At 42.4% G+C, this 27,034-nt stretch overlaps 2 protein-coding genes across 2 annotated transcripts in view; one reads left to right on the plus strand and one right to left on the minus strand.

The window, feature by feature from the left end:
* LOC103165880 (endogenous retrovirus group K member 13-1 Env polyprotein-like) overlaps positions 1 to 27,034 on the minus strand; it is a 649,133-nt gene that overhangs the window by 328,231 nt on the left and 293,868 nt on the right. The gene's annotated exons all lie outside the window — the stretch shown is intronic.
* LOC100084486 (transforming acidic coiled-coil-containing protein 2-like) lies at positions 1,136 to 15,386 on the plus strand. Its single transcript, XM_029080864.2, has 8 exons — positions 1,136 to 1,298; positions 1,597 to 1,673; positions 3,140 to 3,183; positions 5,220 to 5,228; positions 6,952 to 7,112; positions 8,437 to 8,543; positions 13,666 to 13,786; positions 14,839 to 15,386. Exons 1-8 carry the CDS (start codon positions 1,149 to 1,151, stop codon positions 14,902 to 14,904), a joined length of 735 nt encoding a protein of 244 aa, XP_028936697.1. The 5' UTR covers positions 1,136 to 1,148; the 3' UTR covers positions 14,905 to 15,386.

Genomic DNA, 27,034 nt, shown 5'->3' on the forward strand with positions numbered 1-27,034 from the left:
AAAAATTAATGCATGGGATGGAGACCATGGTTGTTTTTTGTGTTGTGGGGAGAAAAGTGCACTTAATCAGGTAACTTATCTTAAAGAATCGTGATGTTTATAGCAATTCTGCCTGCATCGTTACTGTACATTGTACCCCAGTTCTCTAATGGAATCAAGGACAGTCCAGCTTGAAAGGGTTGTTGGGAGTCGAGTTATAATAGCTGTTCACAATTAGTATGACGCTTCAGTCAGCAATGTCTTTCTCCCAAACCACTGTACGAAGTCAAACTCCTCTGTCCTTAAAAGAGTATAACTGGCTCATTAAAGTGAAAATGGATGAATGACAGAATCTCAAAAGTATTTATTCTAGTTGAGGGGAAAGGTTAACTCCTGTAATAATTGCATACCCTGAAGTAAGCTTCTCAGGATGCAGAGAATAAGATTGCATACTATCTTATAGAATCCAGCAGAGAGCAGCCCCCCTCAATATTCTGGAATTTTCAGAGTGTATCAGTCACTTTAACATTTTCAGGAAGAAGAGTTCTACTGGCTAGTGACTGTCTCTAGTAATAGTCCTTTTTCTTACTGCTCCTAATTAAGTGCTTCTAACTAGTCTAATGATTGGATAAATAAAAGGAAGAGGCTCAGGGTTGACTTCATTGTTGCCTGCCCCAATGCAAAGCCAAAGATTTTCACGGATTGGGTCTGACATTTTCCAATTCATTGTTCTTTGTGTTATTCCTCACAGAGACAACAAACTTCTTCATGAACCTGATGGGTGAGGGACTAAGGGTTTTTTGGTTTGTTTTTATGTTTGCTGTTTTTTTTATGATATTTGTTAAGCTCTTACTATGTCCAGGCCCTGTACTAAACCCTGGGGTAGATACAAGGCTAACCAGGTTTCCACAGTCCAAGTCTCACATGAGGCTCACAGTATTAATCCTCATTTTGCAGATGAGGTAACTGAGGCACAGAGAAATTGAGTGACTTGCCCAGGGTTATACAGTAGTCATATGGCAGAGCTGTGATTAGAACCCAGGTCCTCCTGACTCCTGAACCCATGCTCTATCCACAAGGTCACGCGGCTTCTTGGTGGTTTGATTATTAACATTACCTTTTCTTTTAATTAAAAACAACTCCACAGATCGAAGCCACTGTCCCTGCAGATGCCTCCATCTCCAAAACTGCCTGCAGATGCCTCCATCTCCAAAACTGCCTTGTTCTCCAGGATTGGTACCTCAGAGCCAGAAAAAAAAACAGGGTTTCTTTACCAGCAGACAGATTTAAATTCTGCACTACAGATCGCCAGAGCAGAGGTATTCATTTGGGATGGAGGGGGAAGAGTGTGAATCCACTTTCAAAAGCCCAGTAAAAGGTTTGGTGACTTTGGTCATTGATCAGAGACATCATAAAATGCAAACCTGTAGTTAGAGTCTCTCCCCTAAAAATACTCTCACTGAAATTGCTGTTAGCTCTCAATTGTTCCTGAGAAAGACACTGGTAACACAGTAACACGTAGGCCCTAGCTAGACAAATATCTCATCCAGGGGATTGCTTGGCTCTGGACTTCTTGTTTTGAATGCTAACTACTTTTCTTCTCTCCTGACCTATCAGATTGTAACGAAAGAAAGAGAAGTCTCAGAATGGAAAGACAAATATGAAGAAAGTAGAGGAGAAGTGATGGAAATGAGGTTAGTTGCTAGACCGTGGTCCCTTTGAAAGTTTCCATATGAAGCCTGATGTAAATATAGTGAAACAATGCAGGACTGGTGTTTTCTTGGTCTCCTCCCAGTGGGTGTTCTGCACTGGCTAAATCTCAGCCAGCTGGCAGGGCAATCTACTAGTCTGGGAGCCACTAATGAGACATGGAACTGTCATGGAAGCCCAATTCTAAGGCAAATTGCCCCAGCAGGATTGGGGCCAGTCTGGGCACAGTTCCTTTCATGGGAATTGAGTAGTTACAGACTACACCCATGGTTCATATGGTTTTGGTGGATGGAGAGGGGAGATAAAGATGAAGGACTCCAGATGAATCTGAACTAACATTGGAACTGTTGAAAGGGTACCATTCTGTGAGGTATTTCCATGAGAAAGTTCCTTTCAAAAATACATACCTAGTCCTATGCCTGTTCAGCCAATGAGTTAATGATGCTGTAAATTCCTAGTGTTCTTTTCTTTACCTCTTCACTTTCTCAACTAAAGGTGGTGTCTTAGCAATATTCCTTATTATTTTAAAAACTGGAGATAAGTGATGCAAATACTAATTGTGAAAGTGAAAAATCCTGGGTCGAGGTTTTTAATGCACTTTAATGTCAAATTGTGTTTCTCTCAGTAGTATTTCCCACATGGATCTTCTTGTGTTTGAACCTTTGATACACTGGTGAAATTGAACTTCAGTCCACCCCCCTGTAATTTTAAAAAGAAACATTTCCAAATCTCAGTCATCTGATATAATAATTATTATTATTAGCAATAGTAATAATAATAATCATGACATTTGTTAAATGCTTTCTATGAATCAAACTGTGCTAACCACAGGGTAGATACAATATAATCACTTCAGACACAGTCCCTGTCCCTCATGAGGTTCACAAGCTAATCAGGAGGAAGAACAAATATTTAATTCAAATTTTTACAGGCAAGGAGAGTGAGGTCAAGAAAAACTAAGCAGCTTGGCCAAGGTCACACAGCAGGCAAGCAGTGGAGCTGTGATTAGAGCCCAGGTCTACTGATTCCCAATCCTGTGCTCTTTCCACTGGACCAATGGGTACAGGGATCTGAGCATTTGGATGATCTTGTTTTTCTTAAAATAGTTTTCAGAACTTGAAATCAAGACAGAGGAAGAAATGAGTTTCAATTAATTTACAGGAAAGGCTTTAGCTCATATTAACCTATTTTCAAAGAAAAAATAGTGTGTTTGATGAAAATGTAGTCTGAGAGTATTATTTCCAAAGCTTTGGATCACAGAATTACTGTCTTTTGTGGGCTCAGATTTTGGTAACCAGATAAAGTATTGAATTTCATTATATGATTGGTTTATGCTCTACCTGAAAGTGGACTTGGTTGGTGACTTTTTGGCTGTAAAATTATAGTAATGAAGAATGGGCATTGCTATTCCATGTACCATACACTCAATTTTGTTTCCATTCTGTTATAGGAAGATAGTTGCAGAGTATGAGAAGACCATCGCTCAAATGATAGGTAGGTCTTTTCCTGTGATGTTCTACACCCTGACCTGTAAATGATCTTTGGAAATATATTTTATTTGGCATTAGAGGTGTGAAACCTCTCTGCTCCCTCCAGCCTTTCACTGATACACCAAACTTCTATCTTAGACAAAACTGCTTAACGAATATTTGCTAGGACTATTAGACATAGCTCTAGGACATGCTAGGACATGAGGTCCTTAAAATATATCACATCCAGTTCTGCCCCCCCTGGATTGCAGTTACAGTCAATATAAAAATTGGTCAATTAGGGTTAGGCAAGTAGGCCCCCGAGAGCACTGCTCATAGTTGCTTTGGCCATTCTCAAACCAATCAATCCATCAATCAGTCATATTTATTGAGCACTCACTCTGTGCATTTATTTATTTATTTATTTATTTATTTATTTATTTATAAGAATAATAAGTACAAATCTGAATATTTATTTGTATTAATGTCTGTCTCCCCCTCTAGACTCTAAGCTACTTTCAATCATATTTATTGAGCACTTACTATGTTCAGAGTGCTTACTATGTACTGTACTGTACTAAGCCCTGAAGAGACTACAATATAACAGAGTTGGTAGAAACATTCCCTGCCCCCAAGTTTCACATTAATGTCTGTTTCCCCTTCTAGACTGTAAACTCATTATGGGCATTCATTCATTCAGTTGTATTTATTGAGCACTTACTGTGTACAGAGCACTGTCCTAAGCATTTGAGCACTGTATGAAGGGCAGGGAACAAATCTGCTAATTGTGTTGTATTGTACTCTCCCAAGCATTTAGTACAGTGCTCTGAACATAGTAAGTGCTCAATAAATACGATTGATTGAAAAGAGCTTAGAGTCTAGAGGGGGAGACAGATGTTGATATAAATAAGTTATGGATGTGTACATAAGTGCTATGAGGCTAGTGTTAGGGTAGACAAAGGATACAAACTAGCACAGAAATCTTAGGCACAGACATTTAAAGGGAGAGAAAGAGGAGGAAAGAAAAAATTTACATTGCCTTGATTATACAGTTTTCCTTAAATCCATCAAAATCCATAAATACATAGGCAGACTTGCACAAATTAAATGGAGCTCAATAATTCACAGCTTTCTTTGGTCTGACTATGTAAATTCACCAGGGTGGGATTAAGCACTGGATCAATAGAGGCTTCTTCTTTGGGTCTACATTTCCTTGATCCCCTGGTGGACAGTTGCTAGCTTGCCCCTGGATTGCACCTGAGTAGCTCAAACCAAGCACCTCAAGTTCCTTTCCATTGATCCCTTTTCTGCTCAATTACCTCCTGAACCTTCTATCAATCAATCAATCAATGGTAATAGCAATAATAACTGTGGTATTTGTTAAGCACTTACTCTGTGCCAGGTACTGTACTAAGCACTTGAGTGGTCACAAGCAAATCAGGTTGGACACAATCTCTAACCCACACAGGACTTACAGTCTTAATCCTATTTGACAGATGAGGCAACTGAGGCACAGAGAAGTGAAGTGACTTGCCCAAGGTCACACAGCAGACAGTGGTAGATCTGGGATTAGAACACAGGTCCTTCTGACTCCCAGGCCCATGCCTTATTCACTAGGCAATACTGTTAAATTCAGGGCACACTGTACTATAAGCTTGGAAGAAAACAGTATAATAGGGTTGGTAGACATGCTCCCTGCCCACAAAGAGTTTCTAGAGAGGGAAACATCCAGTAATATAAGTAATTTCTAATATATAATTGATAGATTTGTACATAATTGCTTTAGGGTTGAGGGTGGGGCAAATTTCAAGTGCCCAAAGGTCACAAATCCAAATATATGTTAGCTATGCCATGCATTTTCCCCTTACACTGGAAGTTTTAAAAATGTATCGATGTTTTGTAAGCTTATAGATGGAATACTGCAGTTTGCAAAGATGTCCGTGCTTTTCTGCAATATATGTTGTTGCGATGATTTTTTTCTGCTTTCCTAACAACTTCCCTGATTTTTCCATTTTGCTTCCATTTTTGTTGCTTCTTGCTATTTGCTTGCAAAACACAAAGGCAAGCCGGGTAAGTAACGCTTCTCACCCAATTTGACTCTGCATATTGCAGCCTTTATCCCTCTTTTCAGTTTGTTTTCTTTGCTTTTATTCTTTGTATTTGCTGCAACTCACCTTTAATCCTGTTTCTGAAGAAATAAGTAAGACAACTGTTTGGTGGTATGTTTTGACTGTTCGTCCTCTAGTATAAATTGCAGGGCTGAATCCTTTTGCTTAAAATGGAGTTTTATTTCAATAAAGAGAAGGATTTGAATCACCAATTCCCTCTGTACTCCAACTCTGTGTGGCAATCTGTTTGGGAGGGAAGAAGGAGAAGAATTGACCCAGGGACTGAGATGGGAGCAAAATGGTTTGGTCCGAGGGATACCCAATAAAGTTCATTTGTTGTTTAATGTACAAAGAGAAATGCTGTTTAAAGTTGGATTCAGAAAACAATTGAGGTCATATGTATGTATATGCTCCGAAGAGTGACTCTTCAGGGGCCCGAGGAGAAAAAATGTAAAACTCTCTTTCCAGCAACAGTTGCATATAGTCTTTATCCTTTGGACCCAGTGAAAGTTTTTTCATATGAACAGATCCCAAGTCTTTTTGGTATTGTTACATATATTTTATATATATATATATATATATATATCCAGGAGTGGACATTCAAATGAGTCCAGTAAAATGGGAATAATAATAATAATATTAATATTGGTATTTGTTAAGCGCTTACTATGTGCTAAGCACTGTTCTAAGCACTGGGGTAGATACAACATCATCAGGTTGTCCCACGTGGGGCTCGTAGTCTTAATCCCCATTTTTCAGATGAGGGAACTGAGGCACAGAGAAGTTAAGTGACTTGCCCAAAGTCACATAGCTGACATGTGAGGGAGCTGGGATTAGAACCCATGACCCCCGACTCCCAAACCCGGGCTCTTACCACTAAGTCACGCCACATGGGGCCAACCCCATGGCTCAATTTGAACCTCTTTTAGCATTACCCCTTTTCCCAGCTCAAGTGGTAACCATTTCCCATTTTGTTTTCATTAGGGCAGAGTAGAATAAGAATAAATATTGGAGTACAGGGGCAGAAAAGAATGACTTTGACTTCCTATCCTCCATTTGTATGGGCAGAGGGGTTGGTGGGATTATCCCAGAGGAGCAGACTGGACTTTGACCAGCCTCTCTTTTCCCAAACTAAGCCAGGCTAGGGAGGAAGGTTGCGAGAAGGTTGGTACTAGTGGAACCTGGCTTATTTGGCTAGTTTTCTGACTTCGATCCCTACTAGAAATAGCCAATCACAGCTCAAAAATTGGAACCCCACATTGCTGGTCATAGAGAAACCTTGCCCCAATACTCTCCTCAGGTCATGGTTGTTCAGTCCCACCCAGAAGGTGGTGTTCCCCCATTATCCAAGGAGGCCTGGGAGTCATGTGATTAGACCTGGGCTAGGAATTATGTTCACTGGCTACACATCAGAAGCAGCTACATGGAGTTCTCATCGCAGTAATACAGGAGAGGAGGAGAATGTCTTTTCTTTTTCATTCACTGCCTTCCCCTGGAAAAAGAAAGAGCCTCTGTCCTACACCATATCTGGGCACACATTGTTTCATCCAAAAGAACCTTTTTAAGACAGCACAAAGCAGCATACGTTCGGGTAGCAAGTGATTCATTCCGGGGCTTATAGCTTTATCACTAATTTTCCACTTTGATATGCTTCTTAATAATAGTCTTGCAATTTTCTGATACAGAGGATGAACAAAGAGAGAAGTCTGTCTCCCATCACACTGTCCAACAGTTGATCGTAGAGAAGGAGCAAGCCTTAGCCGACCTGAATTCGGTGGAGAAATCCTTGGCAGATCTCTTCAGGAGATATGAGAAGATGAAAGAAGTTCTTGAGGGGTTTCGAAAGGTGTGTGGATCCCCCATTCTCCATCTCAACCTGAGACAGTATTACTGTGAAACATTTCTAAACTAAGATCCAACTTCTCTGCTGATTTTATCAATATTGTTGGTCCCTTGATTGTCCCTTGATTTATTGAAAGGTTACTGACTGCAGGGGCCTCCACTAGATAAAACTGGAATTAAATATTTGCTAGTCTCAGTTTGTTGATTTTACCAGCCTGCTGCTTGTCAAGGCTATATAGTTTGTAATTAGCAGGTGCTGTAATTCACAGTAAATGAATTCAGCCCTAATTACTCTCTGATAGACCCTCTATCTGGTAGACTATCAAGAAAGCCATGCAGCCTTAGGAGTAGCACAGAGAGGTCTAAAGGCATCAATGAATCAGTCCATTCATGGCATTTGTTGAGCCCCTACTATAATTGCTAGGCATTGTATTAAGCCCTCAGAAGAATACAACAGTAGCAAAACATGCGTTCCCTGCTCTCGGGAATAATTAAAATTTAATGGAAGAAATGGACAAAAATTATTTTCAGAGAGGGAAACTGGAGGAAGAATAAGTCTTAAGTGGGAAGCTATACAAATACATCAGGCTGGAACAGCTTAATAAGTAACTGAAGAAGGAACAGATAAATATATGAATACCATGTTAATAAATGAAAATATACATATGAGCAAAAATGCTTAGGATCAGATGAAAATATACAGGTACTGAAAGTGTGTGTTGCTCTGATGCCATCAGATGTCATGAATTAATGAGGGAAGGCTTCATGTAGGAGGTGGGAGTTTTAGAAAAGCTGTAAAGATGAGGATGTCTGTGGCTTGGTGGATTTGGATGTGAAAAGAGTTCTAGGCCACGATAAGAGTGTGAAACAAGGCTTGGAGATGAGAGATAGAAAAGCGAGGTACAATTAAGTGAGCTTGTGGTAAAGAATGAAGAGTATGAGCTGGGAAATAATGGGTGAAGAGAGCCGATAGATAAAATGGAGAGAGTTATTGGATAGACTTAAAGCCAATGGTAAAGAGTTTCTGCTTGATGCAGAAATATGGGCTATCTTCAGAGATTTTTGAGGAGTGGAGAGATGTGTATTGAATGATAATACCAGAAAATGATCTTTGCAGCGGAATAGAGATGTACTGAAGTGGGGAGAGCCTGAAGGTAGGGAAACCAGGGAGGAGGCTGGTGCAGAAGTCTAATTATGACATGACCAGAACTTAGACCAGGGTGGTAGCTATTTGGGAGGACAGGAAGGGACCCTTCCAGGAGATGATTGCTCACAAAGTCAGGTCTCAAGGACTTAGGTTATCATAAATCTACTATTTTCTGTGGCAGAATGAAGAAGTGCTGAAGAAATGTGCCCAAGAATATTTGTCCCGTGTGAAGAAGGAAGAGCAAAGATACCAGGCACTCAAAATCCATGCTGAGGAAAAACTGGACAGGTAATTCCTCCTCATTTCTATTTTTAAAGTTGCCAGTCAGGCATACAGTCAAGAGTGAGAGGACTTTATATATGTGCAGGAATGAAACATTTAGAGTATCAAATGAAATATTTTCACAGGGCAGGTGCTTTTCTTAAAAAGCAAACATGAAAAATCTCCAGCAATGCTACTATATTAAATCAGCTGCAAATCTATTCATAAGAGCAGAAAAAACTCCAAGAAAAGCTATGAAAGTTATAACATTGTGCTAATAGTAAGGGGTTGAGAATCCTAAACAACTTTTGTTAAAGTATCCTGAGGCCAATAAATATCTGAAACTTTTTGCCCTGCTCATGGAAGGAACTGTCTTTAGAAAATGTTTTATTAGATTTTTTCATGTATTCCTAATCTTTGTCTATTGTGTTTGTACATCATTATGGGTTTGGGATTAGAAACATGCAAATTGCAGAGTTGATAGCATTTTATTGTATCAGAAAGTAATACTTTCAATAGAAATTTAATTTTCATTTATATATCTTACTCTGAGCAAATACTCTAGGGTCTTTTGAAATCCCGGTTCTTGTAAGACTTTCTTTGCATTGTTAACTGTGGTAGTCTATTGTTCATTTAAAATGATTAAGAATTAGCAGAGTGCTGGCATTATAGTAGTGAACCCATGACTGCCAAGTGATTAAAAGCATTGATAGTACAATCTATCATTATATAAAAATGGGGTCAACATTCAGTTTACTTGTGCATAGGAGTGTTGTTTTCAGTAGTCACAGTAACCACATTCCATTTATGATCTTGGTCTTTCCCAGAGACAAGGACTGAGAATTGAGTGATAGTCTGCCACATGTTTGTGGTGAGATTCTTGAACTGAAGTTTTGAGGGCATGATAATAATAATAATGTTGGTATTTGTTAAGCGCTTACTCTGTGCAGAGCACTGTTCTAAGCGCTGGGGTAGACATAGGGGAATCAGGTTGTCCCACATGGGGCTCACAGTCTTAATCCCCATTGAGAGTTACAGATGAGGTAACTGAGGCCCAGAGAAGTGAAGTGACTTGCCCACAGTCACACAGCTGACAAGTGGCAGACTGGGATTCGAACTCATGACCTCTGACTCCAAAGCCCGTGCTTTTTCCACTGAGCCACGCTACTTCTCTAACTGCTGCTGCACGCTGCTGCATGATTGACATGAGAAGCAGTGTTGCCTAATGGAAAGAGCATGGGCCTATGAGCCAGAACACCTGGGTTCTAATCCCGGTTCCACCATTTGACTGCTCTGTGAACTTGAGCAAATCACTTAATTTCTCTGTTTCTCAATGATCTTATCTGTAAAATGGGGATTAAGACTGTGAGGCCCACAGGGGACATGGATTATATCCAACCTGATAGCTTGTATATCAGAGCTTGGTAAATCCCCCAGTAATTCCTAATCCTGTCAGTTTCGCCCATGCTAAAATCCACTTTTTTATCTCCATCCAAACTACTACCACATTAATAATAATAATGATGATAATAATGATAGTGTTTGTTCAGCATTTACTATGTGCCAAGCACGGTTCTAAGCACTGGGATAGATACAAGGTAATCAGGTTGTTCCACGTGGGGCTCTCAATCTTAATTCCCTTTTTACAGATGAGGTAACTGAGGCTCAGAGAAGTTAAGTGACTTGCCTAAAGTCACACAGTTGACAAGTGGCAGAGTCGGGATTAGAACCCACAACCGTTAGACCATTACACCAACCACTTGTCCTATCCCATTTTGTTTCCTGTATCAGCCTTCTTGCTGACCTTCCTACTTCCTATCTCCCCCCACTCCAGTCCATACTTCACTCTGCTGCCTGGATCATTTTTTCTACAAAAATATTCAGGCCATGTTTCCCCATTCCTCAAGTACCTCCGGTGGTTGCCCATCCACCTCTGCATCACAAAGAAACTACTTACCATTGGCTTTAAAACACTCAATCACCTTTGCCCCCTCCTACCTCATCTGCTACTCTTGTACACTTCATTCCTCTAGTGATAACCTTCTCACCATACTTCAATCTCATCTATCTCACTCCTGACCTCTCGCCCACATCTGGCCTGTGGCCTTAAATACCCTCCCTCTTCATATCCCCCTCTTGTCCCTCATCCCAGTCCTCCCTGACTCTCTCCTCTTCTGGTTCTCCTCATCTCTCTGTCCATTCATTCTCAGTCTCCGTTGGGGTCTCCTTCTCTACCTCCCTCTAATTGTGGGGGTCCCTCAAAGTTCAGGTCTGTGTCCCTTCTATTCTCCATCTACACCCTCTCCCTTGGAGAACTCATTCACTCCCACGGCTTCAACTATCACCTCTGTGCTGCTGATACACATATCTACATCTCCAGTCCTGCTCTCTCTTGCTGTCTGCAGTCTCGCATTTCCTCTTGCCTTCAAGACATCTCTACTTGGATGTCCTCCCATCACATCAAGCTTACCATGGCCAAAACAGAACTTCTTTTTTTCACATCCAAACCCTGTCCTCCCCCTGACCTTCCCATCACTGTAGGTGGCACCATCATCCTTCCATAACCCGTAACCTTGGCTTTATCCTTGACTCCTCTCTGTCATTCATCCCACATATCCAATTCATCACTAAATCCTGTCGGTCCCATTTTTACATCGCTAAAATCCATCCTTTGCTCTCCATCCAAATTGCTACCACATTAATACAATCACTCATCCTATCCCGCCTGGATTACTGCATCAGCTTCTTCGCTGACCTCCCAGCCTCCAGTCTCTCCCCACTCCCCCCATGTTGTCTGTCTCTCCCATTTAGACTGTGAGCCCATTGTTGGGCAGGAATTATCTCTATTGCCGCATTGTACATTCCAAGTGCTTAGTACAGTGCTGTGCACACAGTAAACCCTCAATAAATACGATTGAATGAATGAATGAATACTTCACTCTGCTCCCTGGATCATTTTTCTACAGAAATATTCAAGACATGTCACTCCACTCTTCAGAGAACTCCAGTGGGTGCCCATTCACCTCCACATCAAAGAAAAACTCCTCACCATTGGCTTTAAAGTACACCACCTTGCCCCATCCTACCTCACCTTCCTCGATTAGACTGTAAGCCCGTCAAATGGCAGGGACTGTCTCTATCTGTTGCCAACTTGTTCATTCCAAGTGCTTAGTACAGTGCTCTGCATATAGTAAGCGCTCAATAAATACTATTGAATGAATACTCTCCTTCTACAACCCAGCCCACACACATTGCTCCTCTAATGCTAACTTTCTCAGTATGCCTCGATCTTGCCTATATCATTCATTTCATTCATTCATTCAATAGTATCTATTGAGCGCTCACTATGTGCAAAGCACTGAACTAAGTACTTGGAATGTACAATTCGGCAACAGATAGAGACAATCCCTGCCCAATGACGGGCTTACAGTCTAATCGGGGGCGGGGGAGAGAGACAGACAAAAACAATAAAACATAATCACGATAAATAGATTCAAGGGGATGAACACTTCATTAACAAAATAAATAGGGTAATAAAAATATACAAATGAGCACAGTGCTGAGGGGAGGGGAAGGGAGAGGGGGAGGAGCAGAGGGAAAGGGGACTTAGCTGAGGGGAGGTGAAGGGGGAGGGAGCAGAGGGAGGAGGGGGAGCAGAGAGAGCAGAGGGAGCAGAGGGGAAAGGGGAAGCTCAGTCTGGGAAGGCCTCTTGGAGGTGGTGAGCTCTCAGTAGGGCTTTGAAGAGGGGAAGAGAGTTAGTTTGGTGGAGGTGAGGAGGGAGGACATTCCAGGACAGCGGTAGTACGTGGGCCAGAGGTCGACAGCGGGATAGGTGTGACCGGGGGACGGTGAGGAGGTGAGCGGCAGAGGAATGGAGCGTGTGGGGTGGGCAGTAGAAAGAGAGAAGGGAGGTGAGGTAGGAGGGGGCAAGGTGATGGAGAGCCTTGAAGCCCAGCCCCTTGCCCATGTCCTGCCTCTGGCCTGGAATGCCTTCCCCCCTCAAATCTGACAGAGTCTCCCACCCCCTCAAAGGATTATTGAAGGCACATCTCCTCCAAGAGGCCTTCCCAGACTAAACACCCATTTCCCTTTCTCTCACTACTTTCTGCATCGCCGTGACTTGTTTCCTTTGTTCTTCCTCCCTCCCAGCCCCACAGCACTTATATACATATTTGTTGCCAAATTGTACATTCCAAGCACTTAGTACAGTGCTCTGCACATAGTAAGTGCTCAATAAATGCTATTGAATGAATATTTGTAATGTATTTATTTGTACTGGTGTCTGTATCCCCCCTTCTAGACTGTAAGCTCACTGTGGGCAGGAAATGCATCTGTTTATTGTTATATTGAACTCTCCCAAGAGCTTAGTACAATCCTCTGCTCACAGTAAGCGCTTAATAAATGTAATTGAATGAATGAATGGATATCCAAGAAACAATTTCTCTCCCCAACTTCAAAGCTTCATTGAAGACAAATCTCCTCCAAGAGGCATTTCCTGACTAAGCTCTCCTTTCCCCTTTTCCAACTCCCTTTGGTGACACTCTGACTTTCTCCCTTTATTCTTCCCCCTGCCAGCCCCACAGCACTTAGGTACAGATCTTTAATTTTTTTATTTATATTACTCCCTGTCTTCCTCTCTAGACTTGTTGTGGACAGAGAATGTCTGTTTTATTGTCATATTATACTCTCCCAAACACTTAGTACAGTACATAGTAAGCAGGCAATAAATATGATTGACCGACTGACCGACTGACTAGTAAAGTGTCTGGCACATAGTAAGAGCTTAACAAATTCCACTGTCCCCTCAATCAGTCGATAGTATTTATTGAACACTTACTCTGTGCAGAGAACTGTACTACAGGTTTGGATAATACAAGTGTCAATAGACATGATCCCAACCCTTATGTAGTTTTCAATCTAGTGAAAGAGATAAACACTAAAATGGCAGGTCTGGGAAACAATAGAGTGTGAAGATATGTGCATAAATGCAGCAAGACACCTGGGTGTGAGGGATAGTAAGAACCCAAGGGTAAGGTGAAAGGGCTGAATGGACAGGAAGGGGAGAGTCCCATGCACCTTCCTTCTTACTCCCCCATTTACCCCTCTCACACACACTTTGTTTGTTGTGTTTTTCCTTGTGTTTTTCCAGAGCCAATGCTGAAATTGCACAAGTCAGAGGAAAGGCACAGCAGGAACAGGCTGCATACCAGGCCAGCCTCCGCAAAGAGCAACTCAAAGTAGATGCTCTAGAAAGAACACTGGAACAGAAGGTAACCCACCCATCATGTCAAATAATAGAAAGAGGTTAGGGAAAGTCTGTTGTCCAAGTCAGTTGCAGCGGTCTATGGAATTGTCCTTTGGAGAAAGTCCATAGTGTTGATGTGGGAATGTGTCTGTTTATTGTTATATTGTATTCTCCCAAGGGCTTAATACAGTGCTTTGCACACAGTAAGTGCTCAATAAATATGAATAAATGAATGATTGAAATAGTGTAGCTCATTGATGCTCCAAGGTTCTGTTCTAAGTTGCTGCTTTTCTCCTCTGGAAGACTGACAAAAGTTAGAAATACCATTTAGGATTCAGCTAAGTACAAACTCTGCCACTTGTCGGCTGTGTGACTGTGGGCAAGTCACTTAACTTCTCTGTGCCTCAGTTCCCTCATCTGTAAAATGGGGATTAAGACTGTGAGCCCCACGTGGGACAACCTGATTCCCCTATGTCTACCCCAGCGCTTAGAGCAGTGCTCGGCACATAGTAAGCGCTTAACAAATACCAACATTATTATTATTATTAAACTCTATATTTCCTGAATTCCAACTAAGGTCAGGTTTATACTAAAGAAACAGACATGGGATTCACCCTAAGAGGATCTATCTTAATGTCCCCCCCAATAATGAAGCAGCGTGGCCCTGTAGAAGGAGCATGGGCTTGGGAGTCAGAGGATCTGGGTTCTTGAGTGACCTTGGCCAAGTCATTTAACTTCTCTGTGCCTCAGTTACTTTATCTATAAAATGGGGATTAAGACTGTGACTACGGACTATGTCTGACCTGAATATCTTGTATCTATGAGACGTAGTAACTGGCACATAGTAAGCGCATAACAAATACCATTTTAAAAAAAATGATCTGGATTGGGTCAGCATATATAAGATTTCTGTTTCTTAGATGGGCTAATGAATAGCTCACAGATGCTAAAGATTAATTTTAGACATTTGAAACAAATGAATAATTTCAAGAACCAGAAGTCTACTTGACCAGATGAATTCCCTAAAGCCATGTCTTTCCAAGAATATAATTTTTTTTTCCTTTGCTTGGTTTGCAGAATAAAGAAATAGAAGAACTTACCAAGATTTGTGATGAACTGATTGCCAAAATGGGAAAAAGCTAACTTTTAATCAAATTTCTTGACTTCACTGTTGAGTGCAATATGACCATTAGCACACTTATGTCCATTCATTTCTATGGACAGGTTCTCTTTTCACTTTTTCGTATGTACTACTGTATTTTCTTTTTAAACAAAGTTGATTTAATTGTATGCAGTAATAAGGAGACTATCAAAATTTCTTGCTATTGTTTGCATTTTCTTAGTATAAATTCATAGCAAGTTGATCTCAAGTTCCTGTATCAGGGAGATTGTCAAATTCTCTACTAAAATGACAAATTGCTGATCCTAACCTTGCCCTTTAAACATGAGTTCCCATGATGGTTGTTTTGGGGATTTAATATAAACATGTATTACTGCACGGGGACTCTTGCCTTAAGGAGTGTAAACTTGACCTGCATTTGCTGATTTGTAAGAAAAAAAAAAAATGCATGTCTCAAATCAAATTCTCTATTGTAAATAAAGTTTTTTTCGTTGAAACTTGGAAATCAGTGTGGCCATACTTATTTTGTGGGAATCTGGGGAGTTTTGGTGTTTTTAAATAACAGACTGGGACTTGAAGAAGTTACATCTTTTATTTACCCCACAGTCATTTCCCTGTCTCCTCTGATGGGTATACTTGATGAATCAAACTTTTTTGATAGATTTTTATCAAAAACCATTTTTTTGGTGACAAAAACATGGTCCACAGTACACTCATTTCTCCCCAAATCTTGGGGTTCCTGTGGAAACCCCAAATTTGAGGAAAATTTGCATTATACTAGACAAAGTTTAACCAGTTTAACCAGTGCTGTTGACATGTGCATCATAGTTTCTTCCAACATCACATCATGTTCTATCCAGATGGATGCATGATGTAGGAAAAACATTCCCGAATTCTCTATAATATGCAGTAAAAATACACTGTATGATAAAAAAGCAGCATGGCTTATTGGAAAGAGCAAAGGCCTGAGTGTTAGAGGACCTGGGTTCTAATCCCAGCTCTGCCACTGGTCTGCTGTGTGATTTAGGGCAAGTCACTTAATTTCTCTGTGTCTCAGTTTCCTCATCTGTAAAAGGGGAATTCGCTCTTACTCCTTCCTTCTCAGAATGTGAACCCTGCAAAGTACAGGTCCTGTGTACAACCTGATTATCTTGTATCTACCCCAGAGCTTCATACATTGCTTGGCACATAGTAAGTGCTTAGTAAGTATCCTTATTAAAAAGTTCATCTAATGAGCAAGAGGTTCAGGAAGCCATTTTCTATTCCCTTTATAAAGGACTAGGAAAGGCCTTCCCAGTGGCCTGTTGGGAACCTCCATTTAGCCATCTGTGAGATTAAGTAGTCAGGTGTTTGCCACTACTACCCTTCTTTTGTCCTAGCAAAGGGAAGCAGATCAGGGAGCAAGAAGGCAAATACAAATATAAAAATACAACTAAGAATGTCAGCCAGAAATGGTTGGTCATGAGACTCAACTCAGCCATGATTTTCACTTTTGCCCTTTCCTCTCCATCCAAACCACTACCTTGTTTGTGCAATCACTCATCATATCCCAACTGGATTACTGCATCAGCATACTTTCTGATCTCCCAACTTCCTGTCTCTCCCCACTTCAGTCTATACTTCACTCGGCTGCCCAGATTATCTTCCTACAAAGCACTCTAGGCATGTCACCCTCCTGCTCAAAAATCTCCAGTGGTTGCCTATCAATCTTCGTATCAAGCAAAAGCTCCTCACTCTTGGCTTCAAAGCTCTCCATCACCTTGCCCCCTCTTACTTCACCTCCCTTCACTCCTTCTACAGCTCAACCCGCACACTCTGCTCCTCTGCTGCTAACCTCCTCACCTTGCCTTGTTCTCACATGTTCCGCCGTCGACCCCTGACCCACATCCTACCTCTAGCCTGGGAATGCCCTCCCTTCTCATATCCACCAAACTAGCACACTTCCCCCCTTCAAAGCCCACTGAAAGCTCACCTCCTCCAAGAGGCCTTCCCAGACTGAGCCCCCCTTTTCCTCTGCTCCTCCTCCCCTCCCCATCACCCCTATTCCCTCCCTCTGTTCTACCCCGCTCCTCACCCCACAGCACTTGTGTATATTTGTACATATTTATTACTCTTATTTTATTAATGATGTGTATACATCTATAATTCTATTTATTTTGATGATATTGATGCCTGTCTACTTGTTTTGTTATGTTTTGCTGTCTGTCTCCCCCCTTCTATACTGTGAGCCCGTTGTTGGGTAGGGATTTGTCTCTATTGCCTAATTGTACTTTCCAAGCACTTAATACAGTGCTCTGCACACAGTATGCGCTCAATAAATATGATTGAATAAATGAATGAATGAATGAATACTTGGGACATGCTTGATCCCAAATCAGACCTCTTTCCTCCCTCTGGGACAGGTTATTTGCCCCTGTGATGCCTAGAATGGCAAGCCACCCTTCTCTAATGGTGGCTTTCTGTTGGCAAATAAAGTTAGGAAGCTTAGCAAATACCAGAAAGTCCATGATGGTGTCAACTTAGCCCAGACTGATTGTCAGAAAAACACACCCAATAGAAAGAAGCTTCTTTGGCTGCATTGTCTGACTCATTTCCTCAACTTGTTTTGCACAAACAAGTTGTCTTATGCAGGCAAGTCATCTCCCACACATAGCAACGCCATGAAAGCCCCATCTACATCTGCAATCGTTCTGGTGTTGGATCCATAGATTTTTCTTGGTAAAAATACAGAAGTCGTTCTGTATTACTTCCTCCTTCCACGCAGTAAGCAAACGAGTTGCACATCTCTAAACACTCCTCAGTAGAAGATTTAGGACATAAAACTCATAAGTATGTGTCCTTTAACAACAGCAAGCCATTTCCCTTCCTTTCTGGATCTCCATAATGAGGGCAGCCTTCTTGTTGATTCTTCTCTGCTCTCTCTGCATCATAAAAAGAAAATATAGGTATTTTGTTCTCTAAACTATTGCTTTATTCTCCAGGCTCGGAGGTGTCAGCCACTCTGCCAGTAGTTTTCTGGCCCAGCTCAACTCTTGTTTTAGACTGCGATAAAAATATCCTCTTGCTCATTTAACTGGAATGCTATCAAGTAGTATTTTAAAGAGACCGATTGCAAGGGAAAGATCTGAATGGATTTTACTGTTTGATTACTGATTTCATGCATGTCCTCTGAAGACCTTAGGGGCGCCATCTATAGTCCTACAAATTCTAACTGTGAAGTCAAAGAGGACATTTGCTACTCCTAACTTTTATAATGCTAAATTATAATTACTTGGTGAAGACAGGCAAGAGATCTAGTTTGCTGATGCTGAGATTTATTACACAATTTAATGAAGCTGATTAGAAGTTAGATCTCTGCTGCACATCTTTTTATGGTATTTGTTAAGTGCTTACTCTTTGCCAGACTTTGTACTAAGTACTGGGTAGATACAAGGTTAGAAACAGTCCCTGTCCCACATAGGGCTGACAGTCTAACTCCCCATTTTAGATGAGGTAGTTGAGAAGTTAAAATGCCCAAGGTCACACAGCAGACAAGTAGCAGAACCTGGGAGATTTATTACACAATTTAATACAGCTGATTAGAGTTTCAGATCTCTCTGCTGCTCATTTTTTATGGTATTTGTTAAGCTCTTTCCACTAGGCCATGTTACTTCTCAATATTTGAATAGATAATAACAATAATAAAAAACAATAGCATTAATAATAATATTTGTTATATCAGGTTGGACACAGTATCTCTCTCTTAAAGGGCTCACAATCTGAATAGGAATTGAATCTCCATTTTAGAGATGAGGAAACTGAGGCCCAGAGAAAGTTAAATAATCTTACCCGGGATCACATATTAGGCAATAGAGAAGCAGCATAACCTAGGGGAAAGGGCCCGTGCCTGGGAGTCAAAGGACCTGGGTTCTAATCTTGGCTCTGTCACTTGTCAGCTGTGTGACTTGGGAAAATCACTTTAACTTTTCTATGTCTCAGTTACCTCACCTGTAAAATGGGGATTAAGACTGAAAGCCCTGTATGGGATAAGGACTATGTTCAACCTGATTATCTTGTATCTTAGAGCACTTTGTATAGTGCCTGGCAGGTGGTAAGCATTTAACCAATACCATGAAAAAAATTGGTGAAATGTAATGAGAACTCAGATCCTCTGACTCCTAGGCCCATGTTCTTTCCACTAGGCAACACTGCTTTTCATGCAATGGCAGAAGAAAAGAGGCGTAATGGCCATCTCAGTACTTGAATCCAGATGGTACTGATAATTATTACTGTTATTAATAATGATGATAATAATAATAATAATGTATTTGTTAAGAGCTTTCTAAGTGCCAGGTGCTATTCTAAGCACTGAGATAGACACAAGGTAATCAAGTTGGAGACAGTCCCTGTCCCACATGGGTCTTACAGTTTTAATCCCCATTTTACAGATGAGGTAACTGAGGCATGGAGAAGAAAAGTGACTTGCCCAAGGTCACACAGCAGACAAGTAGCAGAGCCTTGATTACAATCACGTCTTCTGACTCCAAAGCCCGGGCTCTTACCACTGGGCCATGCACGGTTACTGTGGGATCATCTAGTCAAGTCTTCTCTAAGAATCTATCTGGACTTTAGCAGGCCAACCAACATCAGAAAACAAAAACACCATTCATCCAGCCAACATATAAAATCACCCTCCTCTCTAGAACCCACCTCCAGATTTGATTCTGAGAAAGAAAACACTGTTGTACTTGGCAGTGTGGCTTAGTGTAAAGAGCACAATCTTGGGAGTCAGAGGACGTGGGTTCTAATCCCAGATCCACCACTTGTCAGCTGTGTGATCTTGGGCAAGTTACTTAACTTCTCTGTGCCTCAATTACCTCATCTGTAAAATGGGGATTAAAAGTGTGAGCCCACATGGGACAGCTTGATTACCCTGTATCTATCCCAGCACTTAGAACAATGCTTGGCACATAGTAAGTGTTTAACAAATACCATAATAATAATTATTATTATTATTGGCAGAATCACCAACTCCTTGAACTGACTAAATTCCATGAGATTTCTAAGTGGAATGGCACTATGATATTAGGGGAAATATGGACTGAATGGTTTTGTAGAAAAACGAGCAGCAGCAGAGTGACAACTTCAGAGTTAAGTAGGGAGAGACAGGATGCAGGGAGGTCAGCAAGGAAGCTGATGCAGTAATCAAGGTGAGCCAGGATAAATGCTTGGATTACTGTGGGAGCAGTTTGGATGGAGAGGAAAGGGCAGATTTTAGCCATGCTGTGAAGGTTAGACTGACAGGTTTTGGTGGCCAGTTGAATATGTGGGTTGAATGAAAGAGATGAGTCAGTGAGGATATGGGCCAGCATCTCACTACCTGAAGGAGGTACTGGAAAATGGTTCAGCATCCTACCACCTGGTAGGAGAACCCTGGCCATCTAGGTCATTACCCTAGCCCCTGAAGGAGGGTCTTGTGAAATTACTCAGGACCCTAGCATCTAGGAGGTGAACTCTGGGACCTTGGTCATTATTCTAGCAGCTATGGGAAGGGTCAACTGCATAGAATGCACGGTAAGATCCCAAGTCAGTAATCAGCAACCCGACAAATGTAGGGTGGAACCTGGAATTTGGGTCATCTCTGTGACATGGAGGGGGAGAGCCCCAGGACTGGAGTCAATATCCCAGTATCTACAGGGTGGTTCCCAGGATTTGGGTCAGCACCACAGCACTGGGGAAAACTCTGAAAAATAGATCTGCATCCCAGTTTCTAAGTTGATGCTCTGTGATTCTTGGTAATATTCTAGATGAGGGATTTATCATTGTGCTTTCTTGGAATGGTTTATTTTCTAGCTGCCTATTGACCTCTACCAGAGCATTTGAGTGTTTTTTCTTCTGGTTCTGCCTTACTATCATTATTATTATTATGTGCCATCAAGTCTTTTCAAATTAATAGTGACTCCATGGATATATTTTCTCTAGAAAGTCCTGTCCTCTGCCATAATCCACAACCTATTTAACAGTTCTTTTATTATCATAGTTATGGTCTCTATCCATCTAGCTGCTGGTCTGCCTCTTCCACATTTTCCCTGGATTTTTCCTAGCATTAGTGTTTTCTCCAAAGAATTAGTCCTCCTGATAATATGTTCAAAATAGGCTAATCTAAGTCGAGTTACTTGGCCTTCCAAAGACCACTGTAGCTTAATTTGCTCCCAAATCCATTTGTTTGCTTTTCAGAAAGTCCATGGTATTCACAAAGGCCTTCTCCAATGCCACACTTCAAAAGAATAGTTGTTCTTTCTAGCCTGTTTTGTCCAGCTTTCAGATCTATACGATATCACTGGAAACACCATAGAATTGACAATTTGTATTTTTGTGCCAATTGTTACAACAGCACATTTCATGACTTTTTCCAGGCTCTCCTAGCAAATCATACTAGATGATAATTAAGGTGAGGTTCAGGATTGTGGATGGAGGAGTATGAGAGTTTAGGTTTATAGTTTGGGTTAGTGTTAGTTTTAAGATTAGGTTTCGAATTAAGATTAGGTTAGGGTTAAAATTAGCTTTATTATTTAGTTTAGGATTTAGACTATTGTTGGGGTCTGAGTTGGATTTAGGCATAGAATTAGGGTTAGGTAATTATTCTAGTTTCTATTTTTCAGTGCATATTCTAATGTAGGGTTCTATCTAATAGTAATGATGCCATTTGTTAAGCGCTTACCATGTGTGAAGCACTGTTCTAAGCTTTGGGCACAGTTCTAATTCTACCTCCTGCTCATCTAAGGATTAATGTCATAGAAACTCTACCAGGGATTTGGGGATTCATTCCTCAGGATTTTGCCTGTGCCTAGTCTCTTTTTCCGTTCTTATCAATGGCCGTAGGTAATTATTCTGCATTAGGTATTTACCTTTGTTAGTAAGGAGTAATGTTAGGGATAGATTTTAGGGTAATGGTTTTTTTTTGGAGTTGAGGTCAAGGTTGGAATTGGGTTGGCTTATGTTAATTAGTCATTCATTCATTCATTCAAATGTATTTTTTGAGTGCTTACTGTGTGCAGAACAATGTACTAAGCACTTGGAAAGTACAATTCAGCAACAAAGACAAACCCTGCCCACAATGGGCTCACAGTCTAGAAGGGCGGAGGCAGACATCAAAACAGGTAAACAGGCATCAATAGCATCAATATAAATAAATACAATTATAGATATATATATATACACATCAAAACAAGTAAACAGGCATTAATATAAATCAATATAGTTATAGATATGTACATATATACACAAGTACTGTTGGGTGGAGGAGTAGAGCAAGGGAGCAAGTCAGGATGATGGAAAGAAGGAGGAGCTGAGAAAAAGGGGGGCTTATTCTAGGAAGACCTTCTGGAGGAGGTGAGCCTTCAGTAGGGCTTTGAAGGAGGAAAGTGGGATTGTTTGGTGGATTTGAGGAAGGAGGGCATTCCAGGCCAGAGGTAGAACATGGGCCATGGGTCAACAGCGGGATAGGTGAGAACGAGGCATAGTGAGAAGGTTAGCACCAGAAAAGCAGAGTGTGCAGGCTGGGATGTAGAAGGAGAGAAGGGAGGTGAGGTAAGAGGGGGCTAGGTGATGGAGAGATTGGAACCAATGGAGATTTTTGAGGAGGGGTAAAATGCTCAGAGCATTTCTGCAGAAAGATAATCCAGGCAGCGGAGTGAGGTACAGACTGAAGCTAGGAGAGACAGGAGGATGGGAGATCAGAAAGGAAGCTGATGCAGTAGTCCAGTTAGGATATTATGAGAGATTGTACCAGCAAGGTAGCAGTTTGGGTGGAGAGGAAAGGGTGATCTTGGTGATGTTGTGAAGGTGAGACTGGCAGGCTTTGGTGATGGATTAGATATATGGGGTGAATGAGAGAGCGGAGTCAAGGATGACACCAAGGTTGTGGGCCTGTGAGACAAGAAGGGTGGTAGTGCAGTCCACAGTGATGGGAAAGTCAGGGAGAGGACAGGGTTTGGGAGAGAAGATAAGGAGCTCAGTCTTGGACATGTTGAGCTTTAGGTGGCAGGAGGACATCCAGGAGGAGATGTCCTGAAGGCAGGAGGAGATGCGAGCCTGGAGGGAGGGAGAGAGAACAGGGGAAGAGAGATAGATTTCGGTATCATGTTGAGAGGTTGATGGATGAAGATTTAGATTAGTTTTAGGGTTAGTTTTTAAATTAGGATTAAGTTTTGGTTTATGTAAACCTAGGATTAAGGTGAGATTATTGTCAGAGCATTTTAGAGAATACAAAGTCAGAAATCTCTTAAATAGTTTAAGGTAGATCCTTGTGGTGGAACCCAAGGTCGAGTCCATACCTAGAACCAGTATCTAGAAATACAAAGTTGACAAGGCAAAAATAGAGCAATTTAGTGGACAATTCTATTCAAGGTCACAGACATAACCCTTAGAATTGACAGAATACACTGTTGGAGCACTAAATTAAAAATCTCCTATAAATCCTAAAATAGAACCTTTGTCTGAGTCCAATTTAGAAACTGTATCAGCAATTTGGGAAACAGTGTGGCTTAGTGGATAGAGCACAGGCCTGGGGGTCAGAGGACCTAGGTTACAATCTCAGCTCCACCACTTGCCTGCTGTGTGACCTTGGGCAAGTCACTTACCTTCTCTAAACCTCAGTTTTCTCAACTGTAAAGTGGGGATGAAATGCCTGTTTTCTCTCCTATTTAGACTGTGAGCTAAATGTGGGACAGAGACTATGTCCGACATGATTAACTTTTATCTATTCCAGCACTTAGTACAGTGTTTGACACATAGTTAGGTCGTCTCAGCTGGGGCTGAGGCATGAGGTAGGGTTGAGAAGGGCCTAGGGTTTGGGCTGGAGCTAGGACTGGAAGTGGGACTGGAGTTGAAGCTTGGCCCAGAACTGAAGCTGGGGCTGGTTCTGGACCTGATAGCTGGGAGAGAATAGTTCTCCCAGGTCTGTATGCCCAGTGGGTCACTCCATGCTGCAGCATGAACCTTGGAAGGAGGAGCTGCTGCTCGATGTGGCAGCAGCTGGGCTGCTGAGCTGAAGAGGGAGAGGAGTCCATGGAAAACAGCAGCACCATCACACTAATAATAATATCTGTAGTATTTGTTATGAGATTACTATGGGTCAGAAATGGTCCCTGTTCCATATGGGGCTCACAGTCTAAGTGGGAGGGTGAATATGTATTGAATCCCAATTTTACTGAGGAAACTGAGGCACAGAGAAGTTACGTGACGTGCCCAACATCACACAGCAAGAAATTGGCAAAGCTGAGATTAGTACCAAGTCATCTGACTCCTAGGCCCGTGCTCTTTACACTTAGGCCATGCTGCTTCTTGTGTATGGTTTGTGTGTATTGGTTGGGAAGGGAGCATAGCTCTCACTCAATCAATAGAAAACTGGATAGAATGATGGACAGCTGAACACAGGTCATTTGTCCTTTCTGGACCCAAGCCTGGACAGGCAACCAGATTGGCACATCCCCTCCAAGAAGCCTTCCCTGACTAAGCCCTCCTCACTTCTTCTCCCATTCCCTTCTGTGCCTCCCTGACTTGCTCCTTCATTCATCCTCCCTCCCATCCCCATAGCACATAAATATTTCTTTATTCAACTATTTGTTTATTTATTTATTCATTCATTCAATAGTATTTATTGAGCACTTACTATGTGCAGAGCACTGTACTAAGCGCTTGGAATGTACAATTCGGCAACAGATAGAGAAAATCCCTGCCCAATGACGGGCTTACAGTCTAATCGGGGAGACAGACGGACAAAAAACAAGTCAACTTAATCACAATAAATAGAATCAAAGGGATGTACACCTCATTAACAAAATAAATAGGGTAATAAAAATATATACAAATGAGCACAGTGCTGAGGGGAGGGGAAGGGAGAGGGGGAGGAGCAGAGGGATGGGGGAAAGAGGGCCTAGCTGAAGGGAGGTGAAGGGGGAGCAGAGAGGGAGCAGAGGGAAAAAGGGAAGCTCAGTCTGGGAAGGCCTCTTGGAGGAGGTGAGCTCTCAGTAGGGCTTTGAAGAGAGGAAGAGAGTTAGTTTGGCAGAGGTGAGGAGAGAGGGTATTCCAAGACAGCAGTAGGACTTGGCCAGAGGTCGACGGTGGGATAAGTGTGAACGGGGGATAGTGAGGAGGTGAGTGGCAGAGGAGCGGAGCGTGCGGGGTGGGCAGTTGAAAGAAAGAAGGGAGGAGAGGTAGGAAGGGGCAAGGTGATGGAGAGCCTTGAAGCCCAGACTGAGAAGCTTTTGTTTTGTGCGGAGGTTGATAGGCAACCGCTGAAGACTTTTGAAGAGGGGAATGACATTCCCAGAGCGTTTCTGCAGGAAGATGATCCAGGCAGCAGAATGAAGAATAGACTGCAGTGGGGAGAGACAGGAGGAAGGGAGATCAGAGAGAAGGCTGACACAATAATGCAGCCAGGAAATTATGAGAGCCTGTCGCCATTTGGATGGAGAGGAAAGGACGGATCTTGGCGATATTGTAAAAGTGAGACCGGCAGGCACTGGTGACGGATTGGATGTGTGGGGTAAATGAGAGAGCTGAGTCAAGGATGACACCAAGGTTGCGGGCTTGAGAGACGGGAAGGATGATCATACCATCCACAGTGACAGGGAAGTCAGGAAGAGGTTAGGGATTGGGAGGGAAGATAAGGAGCTCAGTTTTGGACATGTTGAGTTTTAGGTGGCGTGCAGACATCCAGGTGGAGATGTCCTGGAGGCAGGAGGAGATACGAGCCTGAAGGGAGGGGGGAGAGAACAGGGGAGGAGATTTATATTAGTGTCTGTCTCCCTCTCTAGACTGTAAGCTCATTGTGGGCAGGAATGTGTCCGTTTGTTGTTATATTGTACTCTCTCAAGTGCTTAGTACAGTGATTTGCACACAGTAGGTGCTCAATAAATAACATTGAATTGAATTGAGCTGGCGCTGAAGCCGAGGCTGGATGTGGGGCTGGAGTTGGGGTTGGGAATGGAGCTCTGGCTGAGGTTGTGCATGGGGATGGGGCTGAGGCTGTGGCTTGGGATGGGGCTGAGGTTGGAGCTGGAACTGGGACTGGAGCTGAGGCTGGATATGAGGCTGGGATTGAGGCTGGGAATGGAGCTGAAGCTGTTGCTGGGGATGGGGTTGAGGCTGTGGCTTGGGCTGGGCCTGAGATTGGGGCTGGGGCTGGATTTGGGGCAGAAGCTGAAGATATGTCTGAGACTGGATCTGGGGCTGGGGCTGGGGATGGGATTTGTGCTTGTGCTGGAGCCGAGGCTGGAGCTGGGGCTGAGGTTGGATTTTCAGTTGAAGCAGGCGTTGGGGCTGGGGTCGGGGTTAGGGCTGAAACTCGAGATGTCCTGAAGTTGGGATTGCAACTGAGGCTGGGGCTGAACGTGGAACTGGAAGCCTGCATCTGGGGCGGAGGCTGGAGAAGGGACTGGATCTGGAGCTGAGGCTGGACTGGTGCTGAAAGTGGAGTGGGGGTATGGCCTGAGCTAGGGCTGAGGTAGGAGCTGAGGCTGATAATAGACCTGGGGCTTAGGCTGGAACTTGGTCTGGGACAGGGGCAGGGGCTGGGACTGGGGCGAAAGCTGGGGCTAGAGTTGGGACTGAGACAGTAGCTGGTCTGAAACAAGAGCTCAGTTGGGGCTAAAGCTGGAACTAAGGCTGAGGCTAGGCCAGGGACCATGTTGTCTAGGGCCCTCTGATACTTCCAACTACATATGTCCAAAACAGTCCTTCTTCTCTTCCAGTTCGAACCCTGTCCCAGCACCTACTTTTTTATTGGTCTCTCTGTTTTTTCTTCTACTGTTATTTCTTCATAAGCGCTTGCTATGTGTCAGGTACTGTCCTAGGTGCTGGGGTAATTCAAGATAATCTGGTTGGACACACCCCTTACCTCAAGGGACTCAGTCTTCACCCTTCCTTTAGCAGATGAGGTACCTGAGGGCCCGATAATTCATTCATTTATTCTTTCATTCTTTCATTCACTCATTCATTTATTCATTCATTCAATCGCATTGATTGAGTGCTCACTGTATGTAAAGCAGTGTCCTCAGAGCTTTGGAGAGTATTCTATAACAATAAACGGAAACAATCCCTGCCCACAGTGAACTCACAGTACAGAGGCGGAGACAGAGGTTAATGTACCCAAATAGATGAAGAAAGAAA

Source organism: Ornithorhynchus anatinus, chromosome 16 (genome assembly GCF_004115215.2).
Source record: "Ornithorhynchus anatinus isolate Pmale09 chromosome 16, mOrnAna1.pri.v4, whole genome shotgun sequence".
Lineage (NCBI taxonomy): Eukaryota > Metazoa > Chordata > Mammalia > Monotremata > Ornithorhynchidae > Ornithorhynchus > Ornithorhynchus anatinus.